At 59.4% G+C, this 26,775-nt stretch overlaps 1 protein-coding gene across 2 annotated transcripts in view; it reads left to right on the forward strand.

The window, feature by feature from the left end:
• Positions 1-23,327, forward strand: part of LOC122691556 (c-Maf inducing protein) — a 204,687-nt gene extending 181,360 nt beyond the window's left edge. For both annotated transcript variants that reach the window (XM_043898139.1, XM_043898140.1), the window contains 12 exons: positions 415-768; positions 8,513-8,578; positions 9,787-9,813; positions 10,103-10,151; positions 12,569-12,676; positions 15,553-15,669; positions 16,750-16,890; positions 17,216-17,263; positions 18,279-18,425; positions 19,240-19,345; positions 19,665-19,735; positions 21,357-23,327. In XM_043898139.1, the coding sequence (XP_043754074.1) occupies positions 415-768; positions 8,513-8,578; positions 9,787-9,813; positions 10,103-10,151; positions 12,569-12,676; positions 15,553-15,669; positions 16,750-16,890; positions 17,216-17,263; positions 18,279-18,425; positions 19,240-19,345; positions 19,665-19,735; positions 21,357-21,410 (1,288 nt within the window). In that variant the 3' untranslated portion in view covers positions 21,411-23,327. The remainder of the gene's footprint in view (positions 1-414; positions 769-8,512; positions 8,579-9,786; positions 9,814-10,102; positions 10,152-12,568; positions 12,677-15,552; positions 15,670-16,749; positions 16,891-17,215; positions 17,264-18,278; positions 18,426-19,239; positions 19,346-19,664; positions 19,736-21,356) is intronic.
• Positions 23,328-26,775: the final 3,448 nt, after the last annotated feature.

The following is a 26,775-nucleotide window of genomic DNA, read 5'->3' on the forward strand; positions in this document are numbered from 1 at the left end:
CTGGGGACCTTATGGCCTCAGCCAGAGGGAACAGTTAGACCACAGGAAGCAACTGGAAGCCAGATCACTAGGAGGTCTCCAAGGTGTGTCCAGAAGGCGTCTCGGTGGAGGTGCACGTCGAGGTCCTAACGGGTCAGTAGAGAGATCAGCATTCACTTATTCACAATCATGTGTCAACCGCCTGCTCCGTGTGGGGATGCCGGCACGCGCCTTAGCGACAGGCAGCCCGGTTCAGATGCCATCTCCACCTCTCCGTGTCTGCAGGCCTTGAGCGGTCCTGTGTGCTCGCTGGTGGGTGGGAGCCGGCCACCACCCGATCCGGGGTCGCCGGGGGCACTGAGTGGGTGCAGCCCCGCTTGTAACGTCCAGGACCCCCCGGGGCTGCACTCACGGCCCTCCCCGCCTCTCCCACAGCCGCGACAACTCCCCCAGCCTGAAGGAGATCCGGAACGGCTGCCAGCAGCCCTGCGACCGGAAGCCCACCTTACCTCTGCGCCTTCTGCACCCCAGCCCGGACCTGGTGTCTCAGGAAGCCACGCTGTCCGAGGTGCGGCTCAAGTCGGTGGTCGTGGCCTCCAGCGAGATCCACGTGGAGGTGGAGCCCGCCAGCACTGCCAAGCCGGCGCTGACGGCCAGCGCGGGCGACGACAACGAGCCCAACCTCATCGACTGCCTCATGGTCAGCCCTGCCTGCAGCACCATGAGCATCGAGCTGGGCCCGCAGGCCGACCGCACGCTCGGCTGCTACGTGGAGATCCTCAAGCTGCTGTGAGTGACCCTGCCGGCCGGGCGCCTGTGGGGGGCAGGGGCTCGCAGCTGGGGGGAGCTGAGCGTGCACATGCATGAGTGTGGGTGCACAGGATGCAGATGTAGGGCGTGAGGGCACAGGTTTGTGGGGGTGTTGGGAGTACAGGCCGGGCTCTGTGTGTGTGTGTTTGTCTGTGGGCCTGGACACGTGTATCAGGCGTGGGCACAAGCACGATGTCCACACGTGTGTCCAGGAGTCTGAGAATGTGTGAGTGCACACTCCTGCCCAGGGTGTGCTGCAGCATGCAGTAGCCGAGTGTGTCTGTGAGTGTGTGGACACCTCTGCGTGTGTGTAAGGTGTAGGCTCATTCTGAGTTTGTGATTGTCCTCGTGTGCGTGTGAGTGCCTTTGGATGTATGAGGGCATGACAGTGTGTGAGTGGCTGCCTCCGTGTGTGTGTGTGACTGTCTGCATAGACGAGCTGGATCTGGGTTGGAGGTGGATGTCTCTAAGGGGCCGATATGTGTGTTTCAGGTGCATGTACACAAGTGTCTGGGTGCTTGTGCTGCTTCTGTGCATGTGTAGCTCTTGAGTGCTCATGTGTGGGTGTGAACACTTGTGCACAAGAGCTGGAGTGAGTGTGTGTTTCTGTGTATGTGTGCAGATGTGCCCGTGAGCCAGCATGTGACTGTGTTGTGTGATCCACTTGTGCTTCATGTGCGTGGTGTGTACATGGTGTTGTGTCCCGTAGCCTCATCTGGTGGGCAGGGAGCAGCATGCGGTGCAGTTGAGGGTCCGCATGCCTGGCTCATGCGAGGAGCCCTGGGCAGGAGCCAGGAGACCCGTCTGCTCTGGGTGGTGCTTCTGAGCTGGGTGCTCCGGGCCGTGGGTACCCCTCCCTGAGCCCCGTGGTGTCTGTGAGGGTGAGCACATGCATGCATGCACAGGCACACACACACACCTGTGCACACAGATACACGTGTGTGTGCACAGGCGCACACATGCCTGTGCATGCAGATACACATGCGCACACGCATGCCTGTGCACATACATGTATACCTGTGTGTGCACATATGCATACATGTTAAGCAGTGGCTTCTCGTGCTTGGAGGCAACTGGATGCAGCCCCCTCAGACTCTTCCTCAGCCCTTGCTTTGGCCCCAGAGAGGAGGCAGGTGTCTCCCAGGACTCAGCCCAGCCTGGCTCATGGTTCTGGCAGCCAAGGCCAGCCCAGAGTGCATGTGCATTTAGCAATGCTCCCACCCAAAGCAAATCCCAGATTCTGCCCAGAGAGCATCCCCCAGAACGCATCTCAGTTTGAGGCTGAAGAACTGCCCACTTCCTCCTGGGGTGGCAGTCAGCCCTCTGAGGGACAGACTGGCCGCGGTCCCATCTCCTCCTCCGGCCGGGCCCTGGTCTCCTCCCCAGACCCCTGAGTCCGACTGTTTTCTGCAAACACCTGGAGCTCCCGGGCCTTGCGGTGGCCCAGGCCCTGACTCATATTTCTCATTAAGCGCTAAGGGTTTGAGTTTCATCATGCAGTTGACACTCATTTTTTTTTCCTTCTTTGTAAACACATTCATGAATGAAGACTCTGTTCTTCCTAATCTGCTTCCAGACCTCCTGCCTGCCCGCGCCGCCCAGCTGCCAGGTCGTGGGTGGGGGTCGGGGGGCCCGCTGGGCGGTGTTCCTGACCACTGCTCAGAGCAGCCCCTCCCGCCGAGCCTGGGGGTCTCCACGAAGCAGGGTGCACACCTCCTGAAGCCCTTGTCACCATGGGGGAGCTCAGAGCACGGTCAGGCCTGGTTACTCCTCCTCCTGGCTGCTCTCCTCCGCTAACTGCTGCCTGCTTGAGTCACTGGCCCACCGGAGGGCGTCACGTCTGTCAAATCCGCAAACCCCAGCAGCTCAGGGCACTCCAAAGTATGATCCGTTGGAAAAAGCACAGATTCAGAGCCAGGCTGTTGGGCCCAGGGGCTGGGGATGTCCGTGTCAGCTTGTGACCGTGGGCTGGTTACCCACCCTCTCTGAGTCATAGCTGCCTCCAAGCAGAGAAGGCACAGGTCTTCTCAAGGCATGGGTACAGCACAGAGCAAGTACCCCCCAGGCATAAATACTGGGCAGGTGGGGGTTACTGTACTTTCAGTAACAACAACAACTGTGTTTCCTCTATTTTAAGGTACTGTTGGGACTGAGACACATGATCTATTTAATAACAGCACTTTGGGAGGAGAAAAAAAATTGGGGGGATTCAGTGCAGGCTCAGTTTGCAATAAATGTGCATCTGAGAATGGAGGCAGTGCGGCCACAGGACTTAGTCTGCGGTGTTCTCGGGGCCTCGGTTTTCTCATCCATAAAGTGGGTGTTTTCCTCAGAGGGGAGAATTCAGGACTTGGTGAAAGTAGACCGCTGTGGTCAGTAGGACGGCTCCCTAGATGAGAGTCATGTGTAGACAATGGAGGGACAGAGGCTCTCGTGTGAAATTGAGGGGTCTTGTCAGCACATTGTGGGGTCCAGAGAAGCCCTGCTCAGAGCCAGGGCCCAGCCTGGCAGACTGCAGCCACAAGGAGCAGGCACCTCTCTATCCTGAGAGTGGGCGAGGGTCCTGGTTAGTGCCCTGCCCACCAGAGGGCCTGCAAACCGTGAGAGTCTGACACCTTCAGAAAGGAACATGTGCCACAACCAGCTCCCCGGAGACTCTTGCAAAGAATTGCTCCCAGCACAGGTCAGGGCTGACACTGAAATCACCGTGGTGTGAGACCCAGGCTGGGTGGGACAGTGGGACTTGGGAACATGGACTTGGGAGTCAGACAGACCAGCTTTGGCCTCTAGTCATCTGGAGTCTAGCTCTTAACCTGCTGGGCACGTGCAGTTCACACATTTATGTATCCATTTCTCTATGCATTCTTTCATCAAACACTGACTGCACACCCAGAGGGGCCGGGTTCTGTGCTAAATGCCGGGGCCCCTTTGCTCGAAGCCTCTGAGTCTAAGTAGTTCCAAGTGCTGAAAGCAGTGGCATCGCCCAGTGCGTTGGAGCGTGGGAATCTCTAGGCACAAGCGTGGCAGCAAGCCGAGGGACACCCTTCTGTCCAGGAAGAGAAAAGCTGCCGTCACGAGGGCTAGATGGGCACGTTGGCCATTTTCTCATCAGCTCGAATCGGTCTGCCTCCTTATTACTTTTGCAAACACCTGGATTTTGAAAGGCCTCATTGGGCTGGGGTTCAGCTGGAAGATGCCTCACCCCTCTGGGGCCCTTAGGGAAAATGCAGACGGATTTGGGGTTGTTCTAGTGACCGAGAAACATACTGGTGACTAGAATGTAGAAGGCAGGCGCTGGGACATGGCCCAGGACAGCCCTCCTCGGTGAAGAACTTGCTTGGTCAGACATGTTGGACGGTACAGCTCTGCCGAGGGGAAATGCCAAGGGTTTGATGCGAGGAAGTGGGGAGACTGGAGACCCTGGCAGATAGGAATGACTGAAAAAGCCTCCAGCAGGCTGAGAGATGGAGAGGGGGGCTGTAAGAGGCGAGGGGCCAGGATGAATCCACAGTCTGATGTGGCTCTGGAGTGCAGTGGACTGGAGCCCAGCCAGCATCCTCTGTCCTCACGAGGGTCCCCGGGCCCCAGACTCGAGCACTACCAGCTCACCCTCCACCAGCCACTATCCTCCCAGTGGGACTCAGGATAGGGAGCTGGGTTCCCCAGGGGGCAGGGGTGGAAGGACCTCCTCCTTGGTTTCACATCAGTCTGCATGGGGTCCAAACTTCCTCCCCTATATCCAACTCACGATACGCTTTAGGACTGCGAGTCTGCCTCGGTTTCCCAGTTGTGAACTAAGGATGGTCCTCCTGGTCAGTGTGTTCCGGCCCCCAGGGCTGCCTTGAGAATTCAGTGAATTCCTGCGTGCCTCGTGTTGGCCATAGCACTTGGCACCTGCAGGCTTGTGGCAAGGACGGGTACCCGGGCCCCACAGTCAGCATCTCTGCATGTGGGCTTCTGGAGAGGGTTTTAGATGTTGCCGGCAGAGCAACAGTAATTCACATCTTTACTGTGTGCGCGGTGTACGTGTTCGAGTAGGTGGACCCGTCTGTTTGGAACCTTGCAGATACAAGTTCCTGGGGCTCGTGGCCGCTCTGTAGAGTCCAGACGCTCCCTGGTGCACCCAAGGCCAGTGGATCCGCCCGCAGCCCGGGAAGGTCCCCGGTGGGATGACGGGGCCGAGAACGGGGCTCCGTCCAGGTCGCCAGGCGCAGGGATAACGGCCACTCGTTCCTCACCTTGGGTTTTAATCCCCAGGTCAGCTGGTCGGCCTGTTGAGGGAGCAGATACTTGTGCATGTGACGGCAGGAGCAGGGCAGGGCGAGCCCCCCGACACACCCTCCTGGCACCCTGGTCTGCCTCGCCCCAGGTGCTCTGCTCATGGTCCTCCAGGCAGGCCATGGACCTCCCACTGGTCCCCCAGGCCTCGCTCTGCCCTAGTTCACCACCCCCCTCGGAATCCCTTTGAGAACCCCCTCCCACCCCACCCCAGGGAGCCACCCTCCAGGGTGTGGCTGTGTGAGACCAGGGTCGGACGCTGCGTGCAGGCTGCCGTTAGGACCAGGCCTGCCTGACCCAGACCCGTGTGCTGGGGACCCGGCTTCTGAGAGGCTCGTGTGGCCCCAGTTTCTCTAGCTGGGGTGTCTTGCCAAGCACCTTGTCCAGGGAGCAGCGCAGAGCCCCGGTTTCACAGCACCTGTCGAGCTGGGTCGCAGATCTGCCGAAGTGCACTGTCTCCTGCCAGGTCAGGGCGGTCGCCCCACATCCTCAGAGCCACCCCGCCCTCATTTCCTGTATCCCCCCCTCACCGGCCCAGCTTGACTGTGGTGTTACCCACCCACCACCTCCCCACGCCCGCGAAAAGAAGTCCTCGGTCACGTAGGCGCTGAACCCCTCGTGGACTGGCGCGGGGCTGGAGGCCTGGGTCTCCTGCTCAGAGGGCCTCATTCAAGTGCAGCTTCTTCCTCGTCAGCTCCGTGACCTTCCGCCAGTGTCCTGGCCTCTCTGGACCTGTCCCGCCTCTGTAAATGGGTTAGGGGAGTCAGTGTGTGCTGTTTGGCCCGCAGGGTACATCAGAGGCCATGAGGATGCCGAAGGGCCCCTGGTCCACTCTCGCCTTCCTCCCTGAGCCCGGGGAGGCCTGGCTGTCCTGTGCTTCCCGGGGCTTGGACCAGGCTACTCCCAGCCCGGCCGGCAGCTCTCCCTGCACCCCCCAGTCCGGCCCTGTTCTCAGGGTGCTCGTGACAGGCGCTCTGCTGACCACGGGGGTCCCACCCCCATCCCGTGACCCTGGCCAGCCCCCGGGCTCCGTGCGCCCGGCCTCGACCCAACACTGCCACTGGACCCTCCAGACTGGTCACACTGGGCATTTGGGGCAGGTCCAGGAGCCAGCCACAGACTCGGAGCTGAGCAGGGCCGCAGCCAGGAAGGAAGTCTGTCTGCCCTCCCCCTTGTCCTTCGCCCCCGTCCTCCTCCTGGTCCTGCCTGAGCTGCCATGCTGGGCTGGGCACCCGCTTCCACCCAGACCCCAGCCCAGCCACCCACTGGGTGCCAGGTGATGCACGCTGCTCACCGAGCAGTGTTGTGGACGTCCCCTTCGGTTCAGAAGCGAGCCCGGGCCAGGCAGGTCCTACCGGGAGCCCGGCAGGCACACACACTCCCCACCCAACCCCGGCTCTGGGCCTCTGACACCTACTCTGGTTTGTGGTGGTTGTTCAGCCGCCCGGTCGTGTCCGACTCTTTGTGACCCCATGGACTGCAGCATGCCCACCCTCCCTGTCCTCACTATCTCTTGGAGCTTGCCCAAGTCCATGTCCACTCTGATTATGGAGGATTTAAACATTGCTTAGAATTTTCTGTATTTAGCAGCATTTCCACACTGAGTGTTTTTTATTATCTTAGAGCACAAGAAAAACTAGTATGTGCCCCTTTTTGAGAACGGGAATGGGCCTGCCTCTGCAGATGCGAACAGTGGGCCAGAGCACAGACTCAGGAGCCAGGCTTCCGGGTGACTGTGTGACCTGGGGCCTGTGCTCACCAAGACTCAGTCTTTGGCTGTAGAATGGGGAGCTCACCGGGTACCCTGGAGGAACGCAGGTCCGATCCACACATGTGCCCGGAATAGCCTCTGGCTTGTGACGGGCACTGTCTACAGCGTTTGCACCAGTTATTCTTAAATTTTTCTGGAAACCATGAGTACATCAGTGACAGGTGGGGGCTGGGGGAGGGGTTCAGAGGGAGACGAGGCACCTACCAAAATCGGCAATGGCAGGTCTGAGGTCAGGGGTTTCCATGTCCTGACGGGGGCTCCCTGAGCCCAGCCCCCCCCGCCCCGGGCAGCGGATACCCAGCCTCGGGCACTGCAGTCTAAGGACCTGGCTGGGTATCCTTGCTCCCAGCCTCCCAGCTGCCTGATCTCGGCCAGGCTGGGAGGCATCCCGGGCCTCACTTCCTCACCTGGGGGGCAGGTATGATCCTCCCGTCCTCAGGAGCCTGTCCTGGGGACTCAGAGAGCCCAGCTGGGCCCACTCTGAGGACTTATCTCAGGCCCACAGGCCTTTCTGGAAATCCTTTCCTGTGCGTCCAGGGCTTGCGTTTTTCCTCGGCACACTCCAGGGTGTGCGCTGGACTCCAAAGGCTGCCGCGTTATCGCCGCTTTATGTGGAGGAAGTGGGGCTGGGAGCACTTCCCACCCGGGGGTTATCTAAACTGTGCTGGGTGAAAAGATCTTCCTCCTTTTTTGGGAATGAAGTACAGGCAGACACACGGCGTGTAGACAGATACTATGTGCTGAGAGCGCAGTCAGGGGAAAGTGCTGAGAAAGCTCCTTGGGGCGGGGAACAGGAAGGCCCAACTCCGGGAAAGATTGAGAAACTGAATTCTGGGAATTCCCAGGGGTAGGGTCTGTGCTACCCCTGCTAGAGGCCCAAGTTCAACTCCTGGCTGGGGAAGTAAGATCCCACAAACTGCAGGGTGCAGCCAAAAAAAAAAACCACCCCAAAACAGAAAACCATCGAATTCTATATACAACGGAGTCCTGGGGCCATAGGACCAAGAATTAGGTCTGGGCTCTGGGGCCAGCCTCTGCCTAGGCCAGGCTCTCACAGAGACCCGGGGGCCTAGAAACAACAAAAGTGCATTTTCTTTCATTTCCGGGGGGGCTGGCACTCTGGAATCTCTGTGTGGCTACTGTTGGTTTTGTCTGAGGCCTCTCTGCTTGGCTGGGAGGTGGTCACCCCTCTTTGTGGGCCTGTGTCCCGAGCTCTGCTTATGGGGACACTGGTTGGATTGAATTAGGACCCGCCCCAGTGAGCTCAGTTTTACCTTGATCATGTCTTTGAAGGCCCCACCTCCGTAAAGCTACCATCTGGGGTCTCGGCGTTAGGCCTTCAATGTGTGAATCTGCAGGGGCGCGTTTCAGCCCATAGCTGAATGGTGGTCTGGGAGCTGGCTGCAGCAGCTGGGAGGTGGAGTCCGGGAGCTGGGTGGCTGGCCCGTTCGGTGGCCGCGGTCAAGTCTCTGGACAGGCTTGACAGGCTCCGCCACCACGTTGCAGATAACAGGTGCTTGTCCCTCGGGGTCCCTGGGAGCCGAGGTGACCGAGAAGAGTCGGGGCCGTGTGGTCTGTGCCTGACTCTCACCCCGTCTCTGACCCTCTGTGATGAGGCACCGTTAACCTCCCCGGGTCCAGAGCACACCTGACCGTCATCCCTTCTCTTTCCAGGTCGGACTATGATGACTGGAGACCGTCTCTGGCCAGCCTGCTTCAACCCATTCCATTCCCCAAAGAGTAAGTCCCCCACACATCCCTGGAAACCTTTGGCCTAAGAGAACAGCCTCCATCATCCACCCTGGCCTTAGCAGGGGACTGGTCAGGTCGTGGGACGCACCTGGGGACACCACAGATGACGGAGGTGGAAGTGTTGGTCCTCGGCCGTAGGGCCCCTGGCAATGTTCACCTCCTCACCCTGAGAAATGGGGCACCACCTCATTGCATGGTTGGATGGCTTTGCTGGGCCACGAATACAAAGCTCTCTGCACTGGCCTTCAGGCGGTCAAGTTAGCAGGTGCTTATGGAGCATCAGATGGAGTTGGGCGCCTGCCCCTCCTGTCTCCAAGGACCAGAGTGAAGATAACGCAGGTGGGACCACTCCATCTGGGGTATAGCCAGACGCTGAGCCCTCCCTTGTTATCCCCATGATGGTGATCTCCACAGTGAGCTGAGCCAGGAATGGACCCTTCGGTCTCTCTGAACAGTGCTCATCCCAGTATCGAATTTATTTCGGGGAAAAGAGGGAGAAAGCTGTCTGGTGGATGATGGCCCGAGGGGAAGGCTCTGTCTCCATCACCAGGCCCTGAAATGCCTGCAGGCCTCTGTTTTGATAGATGTGAAGCAGCGGGCCCCAGGAGGCCACCACGAGCTCTCTGCGGAGCCGATTAACGAGCCCGTGTTTATGAAATGCGGCCCTCCAAGGGGACATTACCCTCGGTAATTGCCCCATTTGCCGGCCTGGCTGGTCCCTGGAGCCCCCAGGATGTGAGACCGGAGAAATCCGACTCCCGAGGGCAGTGGCGTCATTGGCTGCAGCCCTGGCCCCACGGCCCGGGGGACGCACCCAACAGTGAGCCATGATGCAACGCTGCCCCGGGAACGGTCCCCGACCGCCGCTCCGATGCGAGCCGGTAATTAGCGCGGCCGTGCCTTAATGGTGGAGCGATTAACAGACACACCTGGGTCCCTGGTGCCCACGTGCAGACACACGCACGTGCACCCCGCTGAGCGCCGCTCCTCTCCACCGGGGTGGGCCCCAGGGGCTCAGCCTGTTCCCGTTCTGACCCACGTGGTGTCGAGTCGGGACACGATGTCCGTGTTGCCCGCTCAACTTCCTGTTCGCTCCTGGAACCAGGCCTGCCATCCCCAGAGGCAGGCCTGTGGGTTACTGTGCTGTCGTCGCGAGCGCCCCACTCACTGCAGTCTTCCCCTTGTTTCTGTTCCAGAGCTCTCGCGCACGAGAAGTTCACCAAGTGAGTATTCGGGCAACACCCATTACCCCCTTCCGGGACACATGTCCCCTGTCCTGCGGGCATCCCCCAGTGACCAGCCACCCTTTTGGCCGGTCCTCCACACTTGCGTCTGGGGAGGTGAGGATGGCGCCCCTAGAAATTCTCCCGAGACCCGTGTCCATCCAGGCCCGTCTGGGCATCTCCTGATCCTATCAGCTCAGCCGGCACCCCACCCCATCCTCAGCGCCCCCATGCTGGTCCACCCTAGCCAGGACCTCAGGCATGACTGTCCCTACACCGTCTCTTTCAGGGAACTGAAGTACGTGATTCAGAGGTTCGCCGAAGACCCTCGACAAGAGGTGAGGCCGCCCAGTCCCTGGCGAGCACACTGTCCTGCAGCAGGGCGCCTCCCTGACCCCCTTGGGCATCCCGACAGTTCACATGGGCCCCCTGCCTTCACTCAGACACAGCCCCTGTCCTGTGTGTCCGAGCCCAGCCCGTGACGCGAGCATTCTCCTGTAAACACGGGCTCACCAGAGGTGCTTCCCAGCAGTGGTTTCTCCTTGGAGCACAGACAGGCCTCGCTTTGGGGCCAGGCCAGCACCAGGGCTCCTAACCGCATCTGAGGTCGCGGCACATCCTCTCTGCCGTTCTGAGGGTCAGCGGGCCAGGACAACACTGGGCTGGGATCTTCCCGGACACGGTGGCTGAGGGCCGCCCCGAGGGGCCACTCCCTGCCTCCAGCAGCTGGCCTTCAAGGGCAGCGAAGCCTTGCAGCCCAGAGCCCCTGCATGTGAACGGGGACTCGGAGTGGGCTGGGTGCCCACCCCAGCCGTGCTCCCATCACGTCAGTGTAAGGGCAACTGCCAGCCTTCGTGAGGGGCTCACCCCATGTCAGGCACACACGTGTGCTCATTTAATCCTCATAGCAGCCCTAAGAGTAGGTGTTATTATCACCCCCATTTTGCACCAGAATCACCCTCCTTTCAGAGTTGAGAAAACCAAGGGTACCTGCCCAGGGTCACAGGACGGGTGCCCTGGCTGGGACGGGAGCCGCACCCTGGGAGTCGGGTTCCGGAGCCTGTGTAGGACCCAGCCCTGCAGCGCGCACACTGGGTGAGGGGGGAGAGGGGCTGCAGGGGCTGCCCTGGGGGTCTCAGGCGCCTTCTCCGCACGTGGAGTCTGGGACATGAGGGGGACCTGGGCATCCCCAACAGAGCCAGAGGACGAGGAAGGCAGAGGAGGTGGGGGTTATTCTCAGTGAGGCCGAGGCCACGCTGCAAAGCCTTGTTCTGGAAGGATCCGGAAGGATCTAGTTCTAAAGCAGCATGATCCCACCCTGACTCTAAAAGTGGTCCTCAGGCACGAGCAGCAGACAGAGCTTCTGAGCGTCCGGGTCCCAGGGATGGCCTCCGCCGCTCTTAAACCTGAGCCGTGCCCTGCTGGAGGCAGTCTGAGTCCTCCCGGAAAGGGAGGCTTCATTCCAGACTGACTTTGATGTTGATGAATGAAAGCGGTGCCAGCTGCTTCCCAGAGCGGAGCCGCAGCCCGAGCGCCGGGAGCGGCCTCTCCCAGCCGGGGTCGCCCCGCGAGGACACGGCCCACAGCAGGCTCGCCCCGCCTTGCCTCCCTCTCCCGCTGCCTCCCCTCTCCCCATCCCTCTGCCCTCCTCCCCTCTTCTCCATCCCAGATGGAGCCAGTGGCGGTTTTCTTATAAATCATTTGCTGGGTCTGCTGCACAGAGTCCCGTACTCTGGATCTCTCGTTTCTTTGAAGTAGCTCAGTTGACGTTCGGAGGGGAAATCAGAGCCTGGCCGCCCCTGCACGCTGTTTACTTGTGCGGGGGTTGTGATCAGGGAACTGTCTGTGAGTAAGTGGCTCTTGGCAGCAGGTCGGCCTTCACTCCTGAAGGAAGTGATGGGGCTCTCGCCTCCCTCTCTGCTGAGGAAGAGGAGGAGGAGGAGGAATACAGGCCTTTGTCTGTCTCTCTGCAGTCACAGCGGGGCCAGGGTGGGTGTGGGGTTCCTCCCCACACGTGTTTGCACACACGCACGTGCCCACAGGCGGACACACGGCACTCTGGGAAGGGAGCTGACAGCCACAGAGAGAGCTGGGGGCATGGAGATTGCCCATGCTCTGCCCAGACCATTTTTCCTAAAAGAGGGCATCAGGGTCCCAGAGAGAGAGAGGGGTCAGTGGGGCAGCGTCCACACAAGGGGACGGCGCCCGTGAGGGTGGAGCAGGGGAGAGGCCGACCCCCAGGGTTGGAGAGACAGATGCCCCAAAAGTGAGGGTGAGGAATTCAGGGAGTGGACACCCCAGTAGTGAGGGGGCGGGGCGGAGGTTCAGAAAGAGCAGAGTGTGAGAGCGGCGACTTGGAGACACAGGGCCGGTCAGAGGCCCCGACAGACAGAGGGAAGAGCAGCGTCCCCATCAGAGGCACAGGAGAACGCTGTGAAGGTCCCTTCACCTCTGCCCCGACTTGGCCCCAGACTGGCTTCATTCTGGGCGACTGGACTAGCCAGGGCGTGGCCGTCCATCTCTAGGAGCTGGTGGCAAATGGCTGGAGTTCCCCCGTGTGTGGTTATCAGTTTTTCCCTAAAGGCCTTCCCTGGATTAGGAGAAGGCTGGGCGTATCTGGGCTAAACCAGGTTGAACAGATTCCTGGAGCATGAGCGTGGGGCTCATCCGGGCCTTGGCTGTTGGCGTGTGTGGGTCCTGGGCCCCCGTCATCGCGGGTGCGTGGGACTGACCGAGTGCGTCTCCTCTGCTGCAGGTCCACTCGTGCCTGCTGAGCGTGCGAGCCGGCAAGGACGGCTGGTTTCAGCTCTACAGCCCCGGAGGGGTGGCCTGCGATGATGACGGGGAGCTGTTTGCCAGCATGGTACGTGGGGCGGTGGGGGGGCACTGGAGCTCTGTGTGGGCGCTGGGTTCACCCCTTCTGAGCAGTGAGATCTGCCCCGTGCCTGCTGGGGCCTGCCCCGAAATTTCCAGGCCGTAAGGATGCTAGTGATGAAGGCGGTGATGGCGACACCAGCCCCGAGTGTCACCTTCCCATGTCTCACCCGAGTGGGCACTGAGCCAGAGGTGCCCCATTTTACAGATGAGGCGCTACCCGCTCAAGCTACTGGGTTCACTCTGCACCCCAGTGCTGTGTAGGTTCAGGGGACCGAGCGCTGACTGGTAGAGGGGCCCCAGAAGTCGTTGCAGGTCCACCCGCTTGTCTGATCCTTGCACCGAGATGTCAGGGTCGGGATGAGCAGCCCACCTTGGAGATGAGGGCTCTAGAGGTCACCAAACCCATAAGCACACCCTTTTGGTGGCTTCCGGTCCTTTCCCCGTGCACGGTGGCCAGCACCTCACCTGACCACGCACCATCTTTCTTCGTCTCCACGGCAACCCATTCCCTTAACTACTTCTGTGTTGACAACAAGCACAGGGGGGAGCAGTGGCGTGCCCGAGGTCACACAGGCCTCTGGCCTCCACGAGCCTCCCTGCGCCGGGCGCACGCTGTCCGGAGCCGCCCTCCTTCCAGCAGCAGAGGGAGCACAAACGCCCCTTCCCCAGGGCAGACGCTCCTCCAGGCAGGCGGTGCGCTCACCGAGCCCGCTTCCTGACACAGCTCTGCTCCACAATCACGCTTGTCCCGGAGCGTGAAAAGGCCAAGCCTCGGCCAGCCATGGCCAAGGTCGCAGCCCTGCCCCGCGCTAGCCTGATGACCTTGGACCAGTATCTTTCCACTCTGGGCTTCAGTGTCCTCGTCTGTGAAATGGGGATCGTAGTCCTGGCATCTTGGGATTACCTTGGTGATTGTGATACTAGATGCGTGGCGCCTGGCGCTCTGTCAGCGCACGCCAGTGATGGCTGTGTTTCCTCTCATCTCTGCTGGGCAGCTGGTTCAGCGGGGTGAGCAGCTTGTAATGCCCTCCGCCATGAACTTAGGGTGGTGTTTGCGCTGTGACAGACCCCAGCGCTGCCCCTGGATCCTTGCTTGGAAAGGGGCTTATTTTTAGGTTCCTTTTCTTACGCACTCACTCACCACAGCTCGCTCACCTGCTGCCTGAAGGCTCCCTTCAGAGTGCCCTGTGCATCCTGGAAATGCCAGCCTTGCCTGCCAGCACCAGCTCTCTCTCACTTCTCCTGGGCTCCTCTGATGTCACAGCGTCACCATGGCAACGTTTCATGGTGCCCCCCCCCCCAATGCAGTGACTGTGAACGAGAGAAGCGGGAGCTGGCAGCTCCCCAGCCTGAGAGATCGCATTTGTGAGCCAGAATTGTTAATGATGGAGCGGAAAAGGGTCTATGTGGGGAAGGAAGCAGGCGGCCCCTGGATGGCGGTGCAGCGTTGCCATGGAGACACGTGGCTCGGACGCCGTCCCCTGGACGAGGCTGCCGCTTCCAACCGTGGCCGGGCATCTGCTCCACTGTGAAGTCAGGAAGCGCAAGCCAGGTGGCTGGGGACCCTGACCCTGAGCCCCACCCACTGGTGTGCTGGGAAGCAGCACAGACCCCTGTGCCGAGCGCAGGTGATTTACGGCATCATGGTGCTTCCAGGGTGCAGCGAGGGGCGTCAGCCACACGCACACATACATCCACTCTTTCTAAGATTCGTTGCCCAACTAGGTCATTATGGAGTCCTGAGCATAGAGTTCCCTGTGCTAGACAGCAGGTCCTCACTTGTTAGCTGTTTCATACACAGCAGTGTCAATCCCAATATCCCAGTTTGTCCCCCGCCCCGACCCTTTCCTGCCAGTAACTGTGTGTGTTTTCTACATCGGTGACTCCTGTTTTGTATGTAAGTTCATTTGTACCCCTCCTTCTTATTAGATTCCACATATACGCAATATCACAGGATGTTTGTCTTTCTGCATCTGACTTACTTCACTCACTATGACAATCTCCAGGTCCACCCAAGAAACACAGTTTTCTTAACAGCTGTCCCGCACGTAACCCAGACAGAGCAGAATTGACCAGTTCTGGGATTTCTGGGGCAGGCGCCTTCGGGGCCTTGGGGGGCACTGGGGGTGGGGAGACAGGGCTCCACGACATCCCCGGCCCCGCGGGTGCGGCCGGGCCCTGTGCACCCTGAGCACGGGTCTCCAGAAGTTCCTGCCAGGCGTGACCCTGCTGAGAACCCAGGGCGTCAGATGTCAGCACAGCCCCGAGGGCAACGGGAGAGGGGGCTCCTGTGTGTGTACAGGGCGCGGGTAAAACGCACATACCGTGAATCCTGCCACCTTAACCGCTTTTTTATGTTTTACTGAAGTATGGCTGATTCACAGTGCTGTCTTCATTTCCGCCCGCCGGAACCCTTTCTACGTGTCCAGTCTGTTAGCAACAAGTGCCCTGACACCGTCCTGCAGTCATCACAGACCTTCATCTTCTCAAACTGAAACTGACCCCTGTCTACACTCACTCACTCCCCGCTGGCCCCCACCTGGCCCCCCGCCCGCCCCCTTCTGTGTCTGCGGTCTGACTCTGCATCCCTCCCAGGAGTGGACCCTGCAGGGCGTGTCCTTCTAGGACTGGCTGACCCCAGGCAGCGGTGACCACAGGGTTCATCCCCGTGGGAGCCAATGTCAGAGGGGTCCTCTGAACCCCCGGGGAGGGTCTGGTGATGGGTTCAGATCTGCTGTCCAGACAGGGTGTGGGGTGCGTCTGGTCAGCATCTTCCAGCCTCAGTCTCTGGGCCACAGGCAGGCACCGCGGGGCGCAGCCCGTGGCGGTCGCGCCCCTCACCTGGCCCGTGTCTCCTCACAGGTGCACATCCTCATGGGCTCCTGTTACAAGACCAAAAAGTTCCTGCTCTCCCTGGCGGAGAACAAGCTGGGACCGTGCATGCTCCTGGCGCTAAGGGGGAACCAGACCATGGTGGAGGTGAGGAGCCGGCCCCACGCCCTGGCCAGGCGGCCGACTCTCCCAGGCCTTTGTCCTTGCTGACGCAGCACCTTCCAGGAGCTTCCAGGCGCCCAGAGCTACTGCAGGAGCTGGGCCATGGCAGCAGACGAGGCAGCCCTCCTGATCCTGGCGGGGCAGGAGGCCCTCGTCAGACTGTCTGTTCATTTCACGTTCATTTAACTCGTGATCGTCTGTCGGTCCCAGGGATTGAGCAGGTTTCTGTTCTGTCTGCCTTTTGCTGCAGAACAGACCGCCTCCAAGCGGGGGCTCCAAACAGTGATGCTCATCTGTTTTGCTCCTGGGTCTTCAGATGGTTGGGCTCTGCTGACCGCTTCTCACTGTGGTCTGTCATGGGGTGGCGGCGGATGGGGGCGGGCGGGCTGGGTCTTCCTGAGGCTGCCTCCTCTGCATGTCCAGCGCCGTCCTGAGGGGACTCAGCCCACGGAGACGGAGCAGCTGGGGCTCCCAGGCCACTGTCGGCACTGCAGCCCTGGCCTAACCTGTCCACTCGCCAGCCCCGGGCACTCGGTCACCTCTCTGTTCCCCAGAGCCCCCAGCAGCCTGGGGCTCCCAGAGCCACTGCAGAGAGACCAGGCAGAAGCCACGTCTCTCCTCTGGCCTCCACCTCAGGGTCAGGCAGAGTCACTTTCTAGCCACCAGAAGGGGGTCAGCTAGGCTAGACCCAGGGGCAAGGACAGGAGTTAGACTTCACCTGTTGGCGGGGAGGGCGTCAAGCAATCAGAAAGCCGAGGGGAGAGAGCGTGGTCTGTCTCTCGGGCTTCCCCAGCCCCCGGGCCTGGCCACATCATGCGTGCGCTGTTGGCCAGGTGCTGCCGGGCGTGCCCATGACACGGAGAGGGCACCGGGGCAGGCGATCCCCCAGCATCGTGCAGAGGGCGGGGGGAGGACAGGACCTCCGATCGCAGGACGCCCCGACCCCGGCCCTCCACAGGCGCGCGGGGCTCTCGGGACAGGCTGAGGGTTGGGCCCCCGCAGCCTTGGTGGAGCAGCCCTGCCCGGGGTCCCAGCCGGTGGTGACGCTCCTCCCGGTCTCGGCAGATCCTGTGCTTGATGCTGGAGTACAACATCATCGACAACAACGACACGCAGCTGCAGATCATCTCGACCCTGGAGAGCACGGGCGTGGGGAAGCGCATGTACGAGCAGCTGTGCGACCGGCAGCGGGAGCTGAAGGAGCTGGTGAGAGCGTGCGGCTCCGCCCCACCGGGGCCTCTGCCTCCCCAACTCCTCTGATGTCCCAGAGCCCCAGGGGCCGGCTGGGCTGGCCGCCCCCTCTCCCTTCAGGGGCCTTCACGGCCTCAGTTCCCTGCTCTCCTGCTGGTGTTCCTTGGAATCGCCTCTCTGATAAACCACCTGCACTCGGGCCTGGCCTCGGGGTCTGCCCTGAGACCAAGACCATCATGTTGTCTGCCGCTGCTGCCCTGAGAGGTGTTCACTGGAGGTGGGGGTCCAGGGGGGACGCTCAGGGAAAAGTGGGTCCTAACCAGCTGGCTTCTCTTTGCAGCAAAGGAAAGGCGGGCCCACCAGGCTAACACTGCCCTCCAAGTCCACAGTGAGTTGGTTTCCTCCTGGAGGCTGGGTGGAGGGAAGAAGGTGGGCTAGTCCTCCCTGGAGGGGAGCAGCAGACAGCCTGTCTTGGAGGTGATGGGGAGAGGGGAACAGGGACTCAGCCGTACTTGACAAGCCAGCTTTTCTAGGCTAGAACTGTGTTGCAGGAAACCAAAAGTGATAAAGATTACATGTTACAAGTTATTCATAATGATGACAATAATAGCTCACATACGTTGTGCATTCGTGTGCCAGATTCTGTGCTAATAGTTCATTTTATCTTGACACTAAGCTTATCAAGTCGGTGCCTCTTTCCTTCTCCATTTTATAAGGTCTTCAGGGATCTTAGTTCTTTCCTCCTACTGCCCCCCTGTCCTTGGCACGTAGCTTCCACTTCACAGTCCAAAAGAGCTGCTGAAGCTCCAGCCATCTCATTTCCATTCAAGCCATGAGCAAGAGGCAAATAACACCCCTCTTCCCTTTATGGACCTTCCTGGACGTTCCAATGGACACATCTGCTTATATATCATTGTCTGGGTTTAGTACATGGCCCCATCTAGCTAGGATGTTAGCCTTAATTCAGGGCAACCAGTTGGCAGCTAACACTCAAGGATTCTATCACAAAGATGGAAGGGACCCTCAGCGACCTCAGAATCTAATGCTCACATACTCGCTGATCCCCACAGGCCTTAGTGTTGAGGGGACCTCAGTGTTTGCAGGCAGGGAATGGGCACAAGCCTGGGAAAGAAAGAGGGTCAGACACACACACACACACACACACGCTGTGGGAGGGACGTGGCCTAGGAAACCCCAGTGGTGACTCAGGGTGTGACTCAGCGCTCCCAAGGCTTTCTCCAGCCAGACAGATGCCACCCACAGAGACGTGGAGGCAGCCCCGCCCTCCTGGACAACCCACTGGGCCATGCTGTCCCCCCATTTAGAGCTCTTGATGGGGAGGTGGTGGTGGGGAGGCCCCAGGCCTCCCCTGAGACCCCGCCTGCCCATTCACCCACATGCAGGACGCTGACTTGGCTCGTTTGCTGAGCTCTGGCTCCTTCGGAAACCTGGAGAACCTCAGTTTGGCCTTCACCAACGTAACCAGTGCCTGCGCTGAGCACCTCATCAAACTGCCTTCTCTCAAGCAGCTAAACCTGTGGTCCACTCAGGTACGCATGGCCTGCCCACTGTCCACTGCGCCCTCCTCTGTGCCCACCCTGCACCCCTGCCCCAGGCCTGCCCTGCACCATCCTCCATGGCCAGCTTTCTGCCCAAGACCCGTGGGTCCAGCCGCTTGATCCCCACGCCCCTCTGCAGCCCAGCACCCGCGCCCCCCAGGGTCCCAGGCCAGAGGAGGGCTAGGCCCCCGTGAAGCCCAGTGGCCCGTCTCACAGTTGGAGCTGCCGAGGCCCAGAGCAGGGAAGGGACATGCCAGGCAGAGCCTGGGGGAGCTGACGTGGGTCTCAGGCCCCCGCCTGGGGAGTTGCAGGTGGCCTGTGGGTCTCCTCCGGGTGATGATGAATGCAGGGCACACAGTGCCCTCTGTCCTGCCCACACCAGTCTGGCTCTTAAGCACTCATCACCAGCACGTGTGGTCTCTGTGAGGTGCAGGCCCACCGACACCACCTCACAGCCGGGGCCCCCAGCTGCCCCCCGTCCTGCTCGGGGAAGGACCGTCTTGGCTCCCACTCAGAGCCGCAAGTCGCTGGGTTCACAGCCTCCCTTGACAGATGGCAACACCGACTCTGGTGGGGGAGCAGGGCCCTTGTCGGGGCCACGGCCCCAGCAGACCCGGCCTGGTGTGAACCCAGGTCAGGGAAGTGGAGTCTCTGAAATGACTGAGGGCAGCCTGTGTCTAGCGGCGTACAGGCCATGGGCCTCAGGCCTGGGCCAGGTCCCGTCCCCTTCCTGGGCCGCTGCCCCAGCCCCAGGTGCCCGGGGGGGCCCCAGGCGGGCCCCAGACTGAGGGCGTCTGTCCCGCAGTTCGGAGACGCCGGCCTGCGGCTCCTGTCGGAACACCTCACGATGCTCCAGGTGCTGAACCTGTGCGAGACGCCCGTCACCGACGCCGGCCTGCTGGCCCTCAGCTGTGAGTCCACGCGCCCATCCCCCGTCCTCTCTCCATCCCCACGGCACACGGGGCACCGCGTGCTCACCGAGGACCTCCTCCGGGCCAGGAGCAAGGCGGGTGACTCTCCCTGCCCTCCTGGAGCTGATGTCGTTGAGGACAGGAAACATGAGCGAGGCCCAGCCCAACCCCTCACATGGTCACAGCCCCGAGGGCCGTGGTCACAGCTGGGTCCCTTTGGGCCAGTCCACAGTGGGCAGCAAGCCCTGGGGACACTGGGGTACAGGTGCCCCTGGCGGGGTCTCACTGACCTGATGACTGTCTGTCCGTTCCCATACAGCCATGAAGAGTCTCTGCAGCTTAAACATGAACAGCACCAAGCTCTCGGCAGACACCTACGAAGACCTGAAGGTAATCCCTTCCCCCACTCCTTCCTGCCTTTGCACGTGCAAAGGTCCTGAGGCAGAGAAGGGTCGGCATGCACTGGCTCTGCAGCAGATGTGACTAGAGAACAAGATTGGGGCCAGACGGCATCAGCCCTTACAGGTCGCGGCAGGACCCTGGATTTTTATTTGAGTTCAGTAGAAAGCTTGCCGAGGCTCCGAGAAGGGCAGTGCATTATGCTAAAAGCTTGTTCTGGCTGTTAGGTGGTGAACGGGGTTTCTGAGGGAGAGTACAAGCGGAGGTAGTGCCACAGAGTAGGGTTGTAGGACTGGAACTGTCACATGGGCGAGAGTTGGGACCGGCCTGCTGTGCTTGGCTGGCAACTTAAAACTGGGGAAAGACAGAGAATCTGAATGGTAGAAGGCAGACACGTTTGTTTGTTAAAAAAAAAAAGCATGTCTCATCAGGGCCGGAGATTCCCAGGCCCAGTGCCCTGGGAAGGAAGGGCTGGGCCAGGAGACACAGTGCCATGAGTGCACTGGCCCCTGGGCACCCTGGAAGCCCACCTCCAGCATGGCCCCCTGCCCGCCAGCTCAGTCTGACCCACAGCCCAGGGCTCGCTCACTGGCCAAGCCTCCAGATGGCCTTCAGAGCACCTACTGTGTGCCAGGCCCATGCTGAGAATGGGGGCAAGAAGGTGCAGCCAGTTTATCCCTACCCAGGAGAGAGCTCAGACCCAGCGGACAAACACGCGCAGCAAACTGAGGGAGGTCAGGGCTTGGGGGCCAGCAGGGAGGGGACCACCTGCTCGGCCCACCATTGGGCCGAAGGAGCCTATACAGAAAGGAGGAGTTAGAAGTGAGCCTGCCGGGCAGGCCAGTGCGCAGGAAGCTGGGGAGACAGGATGTAAAGGCAGGAGACCAGCAGCCTCTCTGTAGAGCAAAGGCTTGCCATTAAAAAAAAAAAGTCAACTGTTTATAAAAGAAGGCAGAGCAGGAGTACGGCTGGGCGGCAGGGGTGGGGAGCAGGAAGCCTCCCTGAGGAGCTGCAGGTGGGACTGTATAGTCCAGTGACATCCCGTCAGAGAGCCTGGGTGTGAAGGCTTTCTGCCGACCCCCAGGAACCTGCAACTCAGGGATCCTCCTCCATTCTCCTCGCCCAACTCCTGGCAGCCTTGAGGGCACATTATCATAGACAAGTGAGAACAGTCTGTGTGCTGAGCACGCAGTGTGGTCTCACACAGGGCGCTCTGGGTTTAGTCCCTCGTCCCATCCTGTGAGCCACAACTGGACCTGGAGTCCCTCCACAGAGGAGGAATTCCGCTCTAGAGGCCCAGACCCTGCCCATGGGCACGTAGTCTGCAAGTGACAGCGGAGGGCACACACCTCAGGCTCCCCACCCCCAGAGCTAGTGATTTGAAGCCCCTCTGGGCTGTGGACGTGGACTCACCAGCAGCCGTCACCTGCTATCCTGGGGCTGGCCACATCCCACCTGCTGGGTTCTCCCCAAGGTCCCCCAGTTCTGGGCTTCGGAGCCCCAGGCAGTGACAAAGTGGGGAGGGCTCAGTGGGAACGGTAGTCACTGGTGTACAGGTGGAGCTCCGCGCCACTAGGTTCTGGAAGGGACCGGATCCTTCTTGCTCCCCCAGGCCAAGCTGCCCAACCTGAAGGAGGTGGACGTCCGCTACACGGAAGCCTGGTGAAGCTCCCGTCGGCAGGAAGCAGTTTGCAACCGCAACTCACAACTCCTGACTAATAGCCGTAGAGCAGCGGGTCTCGGGGTCCCACCCCCGTCCTGGCTGTGAGATAGATGGGGGAGTCTTTCTGGGGGCAGAGGGCGGAGGGGGGAGGGGTGGGGAGGGGGGGTCCGTAAGCACGCCCAGCCCCCGCCTGATTCTTGTAGCTTCATAATCGGAAACCTTGACCTGATCTAAAACGGACTTCGTAGCAACCGGAGAGTGGCAGTGGGTGGGGGAGAGGGTGGGGGTGGGGGCTTGGGGAAGGGGGACCCTTTGTGGATTTTCTTTGCCTTTGTGTTCAATGCTGTGTGGGAACAGTCAAGTCCGACCCCACATCACGCGACCCCACTGGGCCCAGAGGCCGAGGAAGGATGCTGTCCTCCTCCGAGGCCCGCCGAGAACTTGCCCCACCATCGCCATCGGACAAGACCCAGTCCCATCACCCCACCCGTCCTGTGTTCTCGCCATTGCTATGCAAAGTGATTCTTGTTGTACATAAGATTTAAATAACGCGCCTATTTAAGAAATGTTGACAAATTGCAGGTCTGGGACCTGCCTGTTATTTATGAAGTCTTTGACCCGCCCGCCCGCCCACCCGCCTGCCCGCCGGCCGCCCCTGGCGTGTAGTACTGTACAAACCAGTCAGCTGGTAGTGGTAGTATTCTTGTTATTTTTTTAAAGGAAACAAACAGACGGAAAAGAAAAAAAAAAAGAACCTCCTTGGAAATTTAATTGCTTTTTTTGTAAGGGATTCTGTCTGCTAATGCTCTCTTGTCCGTCCGTCTGTCCGTCCCCCTGCCCACCCCGCCACCGTGCATTTTGATTCCAGAAGTCTCCAGTTTCCTCACAGGGTGGGGGTCAGACTGGGGGAGGAGAAGTGGGGTCCCCACATTGTCTTCTTGCTCCTCTAAGGCCCCATCGTCCTCTCGGCCCCCATTTACGAATCTGGAGGGGTGGGGTGCTAACCTGTCCCCCCGTCCGTCCCGTAAGAGAGCTGCCCCCACCCCCTCCCCCCGAGCACTCCCGTCTCTGGTGGCCTCTGCCATCCCCCTCCCGACTGAGACTCTGCCGCCCGTGGCCTCCCCGCCGTCCTGTGCCTCCCGTGGTCCCTCATGCATGCCCGCCTTTCTGCATGGTCTCTTGGGAGAAGAGAGACATCTCCTCCACCGGCCTGACTGCCCCCACCCCATGAATGTGACCACTGCAACGCAGACTCCCTCCCGCCCTTCTCTGCCCCTCCACCTGCCCCAAAGACATACCCACCTCCGTTTCTTTTATAAACAAGCCCTCACTGTACAGAACAGCCCTCATGGTTTACTTGGGGTCCCCTCTCCCCCAAGCCCCGTCTTCTGTTGGTTTAGCACAAATACTCCCCTCTTTCAGCACCTCCAGACCTAACCCCCAGTCAATGTAATTGTTTTATATATATTTAATCTTATTCAATGGAAACCATGCTTTTGTCGTTTTATACTTTGCTAGGTAGACTTTATTAGCCCCCCCAACTATGCCCTCATTTTTTTAAAAAAGGAAAAAAAAAAGAAATTGGGTTTCAGTCTTAATTCATTTTCTGTGCCAGGTTTGATTTCGTGCGTGCGTGTGAATGTGTTCTGTCTCGTGTTTTGTTTTTGTTGTTGTTGTTTTCTGTTGTTTGGTTTTGTTCGCTCCCCTCTGGTCCCATACTTTACAGCACTCTGGTGCAGGAAGAAGCAGAAGCAAAAAAATAAAAAATCTAAAAAGAAAAAAAAAAGAAGAAGAGCCGAGACATGCCACCTTTTCCCTTCGCACTGTTGCTTTTCCTGATGGTTAATACTACTGTCACGTAGCTGTGTTCAGAGATGTGAAAAACTTTCAGGCAAAAATAAACTGTAAGTGACTCATTGACATCTGGCCTTTCTGTGTGGCTTTGAGGGGGCCTGGTGCGGGGACAGGAAGGGCCAAGACCTAGGCCAAGAGTTGGGGGGCTCACAGCAGAGCCTCTACACCCTCTTGTCAGTGTCCAGGGCTCCATACCCTGCACACTTGGGAGCCAGATCTTTGTTGTGGGGCCACCCCGGGCTTCAAAGCCAGGTCCTCAACCCCCACGCACTGGATTCCAGGAGCACCCACCCCCACCCCAGCAGATAGAACAACCAAAAATGTCTCCAGAGGGTGCCCAGTGCCCCTGGGGGACAGTCATCCCCAGGAGAGAGCCTGGCTCTCCACCTGTGCCGCAGGACCCCCAGGGACGCTCTAGTCCAGTGAGGTGCCTGGGAAAATGCAGGGTCTGGGGTGGGGCCCCAGACTCTGCATTTCTGAGGAGCTCTGGGCGACATAGATGCTTCCACCCAGCCTCCTCTGCCCCCTAATCCCCCTACACCATCTTCCAAGCCCTGAGGACGCTCTGCCTCACCGCACACCTGCTCTCACTTCCCGAGACCGTTTCAGCTGACCTGCGCGACGCCCTCTGGCCGATCAGGGAAGGCAGGTGCCCTGCGGGAGGCTCGGGACAGCCCAGACTGGCAGGGCCGGCAGGCGCTTCGGGACCTCCCGTCTTCAGGCCAGATGGGCCGGAAGTCACGAAGGCCCGCTGCAGGCCGGGGTGCAGGGCCTCAAGGCACCGCAACCCGCCACCTTCCCGCCCAACAGAGGCCCTGGCTTAGCAGGCGCTCATCACCTCCCAGAGGAAACGGAGGACCCTGCCCTCTGCCCTCCGCTGTCACCTCAGCTCCTCCGGCCCAGCGGGAAGAATGCAGACTGCCGGGCGGACGCAGGGCCAGGGGAGAGGGCGTTTCCTCCCCCGTGCTGTTCTGTCAGGAGCCTCCTCTTCCCTGAGATTTGATTCCAGCTCCCACAGAACAACCGCCACCTTCAGCCTAGGCCTGGCAGATCTGCGGTAGTCCCAGGAGCCTCACTTGACTCAACCCCGCCCACCCACGTGCCTCAGAGAGCTCTCGACCCCACCCATCCGCAGCCTCGCAGCTCTTAGCCCCGCCCGCCCACGTGACTCGCAGCTCTTAGCCCCGCCTACTCCACATGCCTCACAGCTCCTGAACTGGAAAGCTCTCCGCTTGCGGAAACTGAGTTACCCGGTGTCTTCCCCTTGCCCCGCTGACCTACACGTGGAAGCAGCCCCTGCTGCAAGTTTCTGGACCTCAGCATCCCTTGTCAGGTCGCTAACCGTAGCCCTGCCCCACACCCCCACCCCCCACCCCCAGGAGTTAGCCCGTCCTCACACGCTTTGCACAGCCCACCAGAGTGGGCCTTCCGTTTCATGCCAAGACCCTGCTTTCCTCCACCAACACACAAGCAACCCCCGCAGCTGATGTGAGTGCCCCACTGAGAGCCCAGTGGAGCGCTGGGCTCTGGAGCTGGGGGGGGACGTTCGTCAGGAAATTTCAGGGAAAATCCTGAATTAGGGACAGGGAGAAACACTCTAAAGAGAGTGGCTGTTGGATTAGTGGGAGCTGAATTCTTGTGGTCCACAGGCCAGCTTGATACCCCGCTCACAGTGACTGCTCTAGAATGCGCTGTCTTCCAGTCATTTAGGGTGTGAATGGTACACCTTGGAGTCATGCCAAGTGGGAACCTGGTTGTTATTTGTGTCTACCAGACTGCTCTAAAGTTAAGCTGTGCTAGAAGTTTCTCTGAAGGCCAGCAGGGAAGGGGATCAGAAAAGGGCCTGGTTTCATTCATTCATTCATGCATTCAACCATTCTTTGTTGAACACCTGCTTCTAGGCGGTGCTAGCAGGTTCTAGACAACATGCTAGAAGAAGCAAGAAACATGACTCTTGCCCTCCGGGGCCCCAGTGACCTGGAGCATGCTGGCGAGGAGTCAGATAGCGTTGATATTGTGTGGCAATGGCAACAGCAGGAAGCTCTGGCAGACACAGAAGGTGATAGCTAACCCAAGCTTTGGAAGTCAAGAGGGCTTCCTGGAGGAGGTGGTATTGTTGACAGTGAAGAACGAGAATATATGTCAAATCATCAGAGAGGAAGGGGAGTGTGCAAAGATGTGGCAACAGACTGGAGCCAGATCTGTGTTGGGAACTGCAGATGGAGAGTGTGGTGGGCACAGGGGTGAGGGGGGATTCGGTAGGAGTTGTTATTGTTGGGGCTGGATTGTGTCCCTTAAAAAAGAGATGTCAAGGAGGAAGGGAACAAAAAAAAAAGATATTGAAGTCCTAACCACCCCCCCACCGCCCCCAGTACCTAAGAGTAGGACTGTATTTGGAAACAAGGTCTTCACAGAGTATTCAAGTTAAAATGACGTAATTAAGGTTGGCCCTAAGATCATGGCATCTGGTCCCATCACCTCATGGGAAACAGATGGGGAGACTGTGGAAACAGTGGCAGACTTTATTTTTTTGGGCTCCAAAATCACTGCAGATGGTGACTGCAGCCATGAAATTAAAAGACGCTTACTCCTTGGAAGGAAAGTTATGACCAACCTAGATAGCATATTAAAAAGGGAAGACATTACTTTGCCAACAAAGGTCCATCTGGTCAAGGCTATGGTTTTTCCAGTGGTCATGTATGGATGTGAGAATTGGACTGTGAAGAAAGCTGAGCACCGAAAAATTGATGCTTCTGAACTGTGGTGTTGGAGAAGACTCTTGAGAGTCCCTTGGACTGCAAGGAGATCCAGCCAGTCCATCCTAAAGGAGATCAGTCCTAGATGTTCATTGGAAAGACTGATGCTGAAGCTGAAACTCCAGAACTTGGCCACCTCATGGGAAGAGTTGACTCATTGGAAAAGACCCTGATGCTGGGAGGGATTGGGGGCAGGAGGAGAAGGGGACGACAGAGGATGAGATGGCTGGATGGCATCCCCGACTCGATGGGCATGAGTTTGAGTAGACTCCAGGAGTTTGTGATGGACAGGGAGGCCTGGCATGCTGTGATTCATGGGGTCGCAAAGAGTCGGACATGACTGAGCGACTGAACTGAACTGAACTGAATCCAATATGACTGGTGTCCCTGTAGAAAGAGGAAGTTTGGACCCAAAAGCAGACATGCACAGCGGGAAATCTACCAGACGAGACCGGCACACAGGGAGAAGGCCATGTGAAGATGAGGGCGGAGACGGGACTGAGGCCTCTTCCACAGCAAAGATGGTCAATAAACCCCCAGAGGCTGGGAAGAGAGGCCTGCAGCAGACCTTGCCTCACAGCCCCTGCCGACACCTTGAATTCGGTGTTCTGTGAGAGAACCGTGAGAGAATACGCCCCTGTTATTTTAAGTGCCCCCCACCCCCAGTCCATGCTGCCTTCTCACAGCAGCCCTAAGACAGAGTACATCTGTTTTCCTGGGCCACCACACAAGAGTACCCCAAACCCAGTGGTTGAAAA

This window comes from Cervus elaphus, chromosome 4, assembly GCF_910594005.1.
Source record: "Cervus elaphus chromosome 4, mCerEla1.1, whole genome shotgun sequence".
NCBI classification, from domain to species: Eukaryota; Metazoa; Chordata; class Mammalia; order Artiodactyla; family Cervidae; genus Cervus; species Cervus elaphus.